General features: G+C 37.5%; 1 protein-coding gene across 2 annotated transcripts in view; it reads right to left on the bottom strand.

The window, feature by feature from the left end:
- Positions 1-5413: 5413 nt before the first annotated feature.
- Positions 5414-8719, bottom strand: part of VAPB (VAMP associated protein B and C) — a 63050-nt gene continuing 59744 nt past the window's right edge. The window contains exon 6 of one of the 2 annotated variants that reach the window (XM_044663846.1): positions 5414-7109. In XM_044663846.1, coding sequence (XP_044519781.1) covers positions 6951-7109 — 159 coding nt within the window. In that variant the 3' untranslated portion in view covers positions 5414-6950. The remainder of the gene's footprint in view (positions 7110-8719) is intronic. The other variant, XM_044663847.1, reaches the window with a different exon arrangement.

Genomic DNA, 8719 nt, shown 5'->3' with positions numbered 1-8719 from the left:
TCTCAGAGGTGATCTAGTCCAACTCTCCCTTTTTTTTAGATGAACCCACTAAGGCCCAGAAAGGTTAAGTAAGCGACTTATTCAAGTTCACACAGCAGCGGAATGGAGATTTGAATCCAGGTCTTCTGATTCCAAATCCAACCACTCTTTCTACTGCACCATATTGCCTCTTATTTACAAAGAAGAGAATTCCTATAACATATAAGGGCAAAATGCTAGCAACAGGAATGAGAATGTGTATTCTCTCTTCTAGTCTCTGTATTGTGAACATCACAAATACACGCTTGAGGCTCGTTAGACTCTTATTTAGGAAAAGTACGATAGTGCTTTTGAAAGAAGCAGCCCCTGTACTAATGGTCTCAGTATTATTGGCAAGCAAATTCTGACTGGAATCAGTCAAACAAAACACCCCTTTCCCCCTATGATGAGGGTGGGGTGGAGATGTTGTATTCCAGAGAATTAACAGCTGAATTTAGTTTACTTCTAAAAAGAACGCCCTAAAAATGCAGGCAGTTAAACAACAACAATGAAAAGAATCCTAGAGTTGATGTATGTAACATGCACAGAAATTTATCACTTTCTTAAATAACAAGCCATATTAATTCTGAATAAGTTATAGTCATATTTCTCTCTGCCTAGCCTACCCTTGTTGATGATAGTTGGAAGGAAACACAAGGGAAAATTTGTTTCCCTTTGGTGAGAAATAGCATGCTACAAGTTTTCATCATGAACCCACATTTTTGGCCCAGAAGAGGATCGACATAGGCGCTGCCTACTCCCTAGTCAGAATGCTTGTCAATAACCAAAGCAGGGCTTGAGCTGACAGTCCAACACCAACATCCATTAAACAGTGATTAAATATACATCGAACCTTTGGTATAATAAAGCAACTGTAATAAGACATTGTCACAGTATCAAAGTTTCCTGGTTAAAAAAAAAAGACAATGGAATTTATCTAGCAGCAACAGATTATTATCCTGGGTGCAATTTTATTCCACTGTCACGTTTTAATCAGGCCAATGCATACCATGGAACATTTCTGGGATTATAGTTGCAAACATTTATGGTAGGTTAGACAAAGCTTAATTTTTTTGTTTTCCCAAAGTGCCTAAATATAGAATGCACACATTTTCTAATGAATTGGTTCTGCTAAAAAAAAAAAAAGCCTAAATTAATTTTTCTGATACTATTGCTCCTATGTGTGAACCTGATTTCACAATGAACTATTATAAAAAACCAAGATTAAAAATAATCTCTATGATGAGCAAATAAAACTGGAAATATGAGCTCTATAGATTTGTCCTCAAAATCCATAAAGAAATGAAGTTGGAAAAGCACTGTCATTTGGAGAAATGTAGGCAATTCTACATTTTTCCTAATGTTATTGAGAGGTGGAAGCAGATGGTTAAGGAGCCAAGGGTAGAAATTAAAAAATGTAATGCACATCAGTTTCTCTGATACCCAACCTATTTCTTGGTTGATATCTGCCTTCTCCCCACCTCTGTTTTCCTACTATCATACTCACCATATTTAGCTCCATCACTGTCTCTCCTAGAAATGCAGTGTCAATTTAAGGAGAGTTATAAAACACCTAGTCTCACCTGCATTTGGACAAAAATCTGATGCTTCTGTGCTGCCACTTTAATAAATGATGCTAACAGTAAAAAGTCCAAAAATATGTGTTTTTATGAATGGCTGTAACTTCACATACAAGTTGTTTATTTGCGTGCGTGCGTGTATGTATACACCCACATCCAGAGCAAGAATGCTAACCTATTCACAAGGCAGCTCAAATCACTATTAATTTGAGTCAAGTTAGTAATTTCTTTATAAAAGACTTCCAAATCCAATTCCAAGGAGTTCTGAAGCCTTTCAGATAGGGAGAAAGTTTAGACAGCATAATCTATTCATTCTACTTGTGGCTAGGAAGACTTTTGAACTAGATTCCTATGATTCTATTTCATTTATAGGAAAAATAACCAAATCTAGGATATAGAGACATAAATGATACAAAAGCCTGAAGTGATGCTAATGCCCTTTGTCCCTGAAACAGAAAAGGATGACATGCAAGCTTAGGTCTTCGGATAAGGCTTTAGCACTGCATACAAAGGAAGTTTAGATGAAGTTCCATTCCTAATAGTTACTAAACAAAATACCCAACTTTATTCAGGAGTTCGCAACTGGGAAGGTTCAGTAAGCCAAAAAAACAAAACAAAACAAAAACAAAAACAACCCCAAATCTAGTCAGGCTTATAAACTCTGAGGGAAACTGGAATCTAGTATTCTGAGAATATGTCTTTAAAGTCTGAAAAACCATTGTAATCTCATCAGACTTGGTAATGAATACATTTCTCTTTATATTGGGAAACAAGGGCTTTCCAACAGATGTTGAACAGAACTGTTAAGTTCCGTTATTCAAAATCTTTTCCATTCACCTTCCTTTAGCCTTGAGAGTCTGATCAACCTCCTGGCCTGAGTAGGAGACAAAGGGCAGTGTTATATAGTGGAAAGATCACAAGATCTGGACTCTGGGGATGTGGGTATGAAAATCCTGGTTCCATCACTACCTGTATATCCTCAGCCAATTCCCTTAAGCTCACTGGGAGGCTCAGTTTCCTCATCCTGTCAAAGGGAGGTACTAGATTAGATCATCCAGCTTTAAAGTCATGTTTGCAGTACACAAAAGCTCAGCAGCTAGATACTTATCAAGTTTTCTGTCTCCAGCAGATGGAAGCATTAGCTTCCTTTCGCTGGCCCATGAGATCAGTATCAGGAAAGGGCTCAAATTTTCCTTGCAGGGCACATACCTATTTTTATTCATTTGAACCAAGCATTTCACAAACAACAACAACAACAAAAAACAACCATGCAGGCCAATTTTCAGAACAGATCTTGAAATTAAATGATAATTTAAAAATTTATTAACTGAAGTAAATGATAATTAAATGACTAAATGTTGTGATGACCATTATCCACACTGAGTGGACAAATGGGAGGGTTTTCTATCTGCCCAAAACTAGTCATTTTGGATAATGTGAAACTATTAATATCATGGTACATATTTTACAGTGCAGGATGGTGTTGTGGACAGAATCACTGGACTAGAAATCAAGGAGATCTCAATTCAAATCTTCTGACACTAATTTGTTAATTAAGTGATGTGTTAGGTTCCCACATGCCAAAGGTTCTTCAATATATTGCCAAATATTACAATTAATTTTATGCCCTAGCTTGATTTGGAGTTCACTTGAAGGTGATTTAGCTTCGAGTGACTGCTATATTCAGGTGGATATGATCATTTGCCTATACTTTTGGTTGGCTACCCTTGAGGGGCAAATCTGTTCTTAATTTATATGAAAATCTTTTTCTTCCCATGGATTGCTAGAGCTTTTTCATTTCCCTCCCCTCTCTTTCTGTAGGTATAGCATCTCTTCAAAGGCATCAACTGTCTACCAGTAAGAGCTACTGTGATTTTTATCAGTTTTCGTTACTGTCTATGCAAGCAGTTTCAAGGATCAGGGAGGGAAAAACATGCAGGTCAGAAAGAATCATTAAAGGTGACTTTGGCCTAAAAATTCAATTTAAAAAATATTTATTAAGAGTCTATTATATGTGAAGCACTAGAGATCTAAATGATGACGAGTTGCTTTTTTAAAAAACTGCACTTAGGATGCAAGCCTTATGTGGGAATAACACACAGCCACTATTATATCCATGGCTGAGGTTCCAAGGGAGCTTAAATTCTCAATTTAAAAATATGCTTGATAAAATTTAATGAAACCTGATGACTGCTTACAGCTTCTTGCATGTTCTTTGAGATGGCCTTCACTGGGGGCTAGATTTAGAGGACAAGGGCATTGCCCTGAGCAATGGTTTGTAATTTAAGAGCAGAAGATAATCCTATGCCTCCAAACTCTTACCTCCTCGCTTCCAAATCATCACACTCACTGCAGGGTTTATCTTTGCTCACTGGTCCTTCTCTTCCACTCCTTGTGTTGTGTGAATAGCTTCACTTTTCCCTTCATTATTTGGAAAAAGCCAAATATTGAAATTGCCTCTCTTCTTCCCACTTTCACCCTAACCATTACTTTTCTCTCCCTTACCCACTTCCTCCTTGCCCTTACCCACAATGGCCCATAAGACACCAGGAACAATGATGGTCTTGGATGTCTATTATGCCTTTCTCTGGCATGTTCTTTGGATGTCCTGAAGCCCTGAATTTTATATTCTATACTGATAATAAGTGATAGAAAACCAATTTCTCCCTCAGTTCACAAAAACAAACACAGAACAGAACCCTAGACAACAAATAAAACAAGAGAAAAGTATTCATGGGCAGATAGGAGAAGGAATTGATACCTAAAATTTTAATTAAAACATGTTCCTCTATGAAGTGAGGACATATTCTCCATGAATAAGTTGGAATTTTAGAAACTCTGGAACTCAATGGCTCTACCCCCTCCCCCCAAAAAAACAAAACAAAAAACACCTCAGCCTAATCACCCTCCTTATAAATTTTTGGGACAATATTGAATTTTCCAAAGTTTAGACAGAAAAAAGGGTGTATGACAAAGGGCTAAGAGAATCTTAAAATTCCAACTTAAAAAAATAATGTATCTTATCTTAGTTGTATGAGGTCCTAGAAGCTGTGAAAATCACATGCACAAATTTTAACAACTATTATGGCTATCTTTTATTTTGCTTAACCCAATTTATAGTGTGGCACTGGTCACCCACTTCATTATGGGGTATCCCCCAAATTCCAGACTTTAATGGGTATAACAGTTACTTAAGCTTAAAACTTCACTAAGACTTTTGGGACACCCCATATCTTAATTCTCTTTCATAAACTAGCACTTGATCTTTTCCTTCACAGCCACACTGGAGGTCAGACTAAACAAAGAGACTTATAGGTTGACATGTTCTAGTTTACTGCTCTATTCACCACAGGGGATCTAGGTGCACAAGAAAGGAGTTTATGGTGAGTTGACATTGAGAGTGGCTTGATGAACCAGCACCCTATCTGTAAGGAAAATCCTATTTGGTGAAGCACCTAAAATACTTGGGGTCATGCTTATAAGTTCCTTTGTTGAAAATTCGTTTCTCTTTAGTTTTCTCATCTGCTTTTCTAACAGGTATAGTCATAGTCTAGTTCATGATCAGTCAATAGAGCCCGATTTCATTTCTTATTATTTTACCTCTTAATTATTTTAGCTGCTTCACTTAAGAGATAAGGTTTCCTTCCCTGGAAATACAGTAACTGAAAAATTCCAAACTTTAATGGGGGCAACAGGCCTTAAGGATTCCCATCTTTTAACAGGAAGTTGGCCACTTAAAATCTCAGTTGTTTCATCTGCATGCCTCTTGGTCAGGACCCAAGAGGACCTAAGAAGACATTGCTAAGTTAGAAGCATTATGAAACACAACCAGATAGTGCCTGCCATTTAAAAATACATTTTCTCTGGCAAATGTGACAAAATAACAAAAGAAATCTTAATTTTGGGGCTTTATTTAATTTTTTTTTATCTTTTAAAGATGCTACATAGTCCAACAGGATTGGTCATTTACGGCATAGAACTAATTTACAGTCAACTCTCAATTATCTGCTTTGTGGGTTAATTGGGGGGAAGGTTCCCCCTCACTGCTGATCACCAGCCCCTCAGTCGGGGGCAGGTCTCCTCTCTCCTGCCTTCCAGTTGGCTCCAGGGCTATCTCCCCAGATCACTTCTAGAATACCATCCCCTCCACACTACTGGGATGACTTTCCATGTTGCTACTCCAATTAAGGGCCAAATTGGGGGAAAGGGGAGGACTGAGGTCAAGCACAGTGAGGGAAGGTGAAATAGGATGAATTCGAGAGTGACATTAAAATGAGGTGTTTTTTTTTTTTAAAGGTTATCTGCACTACGGTCACCTCTTCCATCAGCAGGGTAATCAAGAGTTGACTATTATTACTACTGGTATAATTTCCCTCCCTTCCCAAGATAGATGTTATTTATTTACATAGAAAAACATTTCCTGACTGTTGTTTTCCAATGTTCAAATAAATCAAAAGTCCACATTTATGTCGTGCCCCTCCCTCCCCCCAAACAGCAGGAGACAGAAGGATCCCAACAGCTCTCCAGCAGCAATGACAGGTCAACCCACCAGCCTTAGAGTGGTGACTTCTATGCCATAGCATTAGTCATAACCTTGTGACAATAAGGAAATATGAGATGAAATACATTAAATAAGTTAAATAGGCATTAAACATCTCTGAATAACAGTTTAATTCAACTAAACGAACCAATAGCAGTTTAGCTTGGTCCCTTGAAGAGAACAAGGCAATGACCCTTCTCCTAAAATGTTGTGTACCATTAATCAATATATGCCTCATACTGGTGACTAGCACGTTCAATGCTGTCACTGAATTCTTTTCAGCTTCTGACTTGATTCATTTAAATATCCCAAAAATAATTGGTAACTTGCACAGAACTGAGGACAAGGACAGAAACTCTTAAAGTTTATGAGCAGTATGTATGGTGGATTAATATATTACAGAGATTCCTGACCCTTTCTGCTTAGCTCTGTTTTCCACTGTCTGAAGGAGGAGCTCTAGCAGTCAAGGAACAAGTTTCTCATTTTAAAAGAGGTAATCCAGCAATATATACCAAGATCTAAAAATGTTTAAAATTGCATTTACAACATATCATTTGAGTATTAACCATGATTTTCCTTGTCATTTAGTAAAGATCATTCTTTTTGCATTTGTTTTTTTTTTTTTGCCCTGATTACTCATTTCAAACTTTCTAGGAGATTATGTTATGTTATATTTGTGCAAGGGGAAGGGAGGGTAATTTAAAGGCAAGACCTGTGAGATGTCATACATTAATTTCTTTGTTATGAATAAATTTAAATCCCATGATATGGCAGATCCATCAATCCAATTTACCAGCCTTTGCATGCTGCCTCTATAAGGCGATTTTCCCTATAATTACACCAACGATAAAGAACAGAACGACCAGAGCGAGAAGTCTGGTGCTAAGCCCTTCTTCCTTCACAATGGTGGCTGAAGTGGAAACTGGGCTGTTGCTCTGCAGTGTCTTCCTCATCCGCAGCCCATCTTCTTCCTGTCAAAACAAATCCACATTTACAATGAAACCTAAGGTGCTAGAAATAAAGAGTTGGATGTTCTGTTGATTATATGGCTATAACTTGACTGGTTTCACCTCTAAAAGACTGATTTAGCACTCACCACTCCTGCCACAGGATAAAATCTATTACGACAAAGCCATTAGGTCCATAAATGATGCTAGAAGCATTTAAGGGAAAATAGAAATAAGTGCTAGAAGGGACACTAGCTAGTCCAGGGTGTATGGCAGATTTTAAGGCCCATGAGTTAAGAATGTTTTTGTTTGTTTGTTTGTTTAAACATTTAAAAATAAAGTTATAAACTACTTTTAGTTCTCTGATGGCTGACCCCTAATCTAGTCCAATCCCCTCAATGAAGAGGTAGGAAACTGAGGCCAAGATATGATCACACAAATAGTAATAGCAGAACTAGAAAGAGAAGCTAGGTTTTCCAACTCCAAAAAATGAGTGCTTCATTATGCCACAATGTGACAAGTGTGGGAAAACATTGGCTTTAAATCAGAAGGCCTGGGTTTGAATCCCACTTATATCATTTATTCCATGTGTGACCTTGGGCAAGCAACTTAAATTCAATCAGTAGAATGACTAGATGGCTTCTAAAGTTCCAGTCAGCTCTAAATATCTAATCCTATAATTTAGAAATATATTGTCAATAGTGATGCCTGGCTTACTTCTCCATGAATAATTCATATTGCTAACCTTTTCTCTAGGCCTCAATTTCTGTCTTGGTAAAATGGAAGGAGGAGTGAGTAGATACCTGTGAGGAGCTTTTTTGCTCTAACAGCCCATGTTTCAATGATAACCTGATAAATCTGAAGGCACAAGTACAAAAAGAAACCTGAAGGTTTGGCAGCTCTGGAAATTTTCAAATACAGAAATGTACACATAGTTGAATGCAGCAAATACTTGTTGACTCACAAAAGGTGAATTTTAAGGATACTGATAATATAAAAACAAGTTGCATTTTTCATATAACTTTTATCTCATCAACAGATTCCTACTCTTCCCTCCACCCTTGAACACACAAAGACATATGCACGCACACTATTCCCACTGTGAGGATAAATAAGAACTCAACAGTACAGTACAAGAGCTCAGTAGAAGAACCTCATGTCAAGAGAACCTCATGTCAATATATGATCAATAATCCTCTTCAATGACTGAGCTCTTATTACATCTCAGTTATTAAGATTAGAGCACTGTGTTTAAGTTCAAAATGTAGCATGACAAAAAATATATTTTCCTTTGTGTAGAGGTTATTTCTAAGTTATTTGTCACTCAAAAATAGACAAATCGATTTCTAAGTAGGAAAACACTAAAAAGAGTGTGTATGTATGTATTTTTTGGGGGGGGAGGAGGGCAAAAAACAAAATACCTTAAGTTTCCCAATCAAAATATATTTTTCTGGGGGCAGCTGGGTAGCTCAGTGGATTGAGAGTCAGGCCTAGAGATGGGAGGTCCTAGGTTCAAATGTGGCCTCAGCCACTTCCCAGCTGTGTGACCCTGGGCAAGTCACTTGATCCCCATTGCCCACCCTTACCACTCTTCCACCTAGGAGCCAATACAGAGAAGTTAAGGGTTTAAAAAA

Source organism: Gracilinanus agilis, chromosome 2 (assembly GCF_016433145.1).
Source record: "Gracilinanus agilis isolate LMUSP501 chromosome 2, AgileGrace, whole genome shotgun sequence".
Classification (NCBI taxonomy): Eukaryota; Metazoa; Chordata; class Mammalia; order Didelphimorphia; family Didelphidae; genus Gracilinanus; species Gracilinanus agilis.
This window is presented reverse-complemented; position numbering and strand designations above follow the sequence as displayed.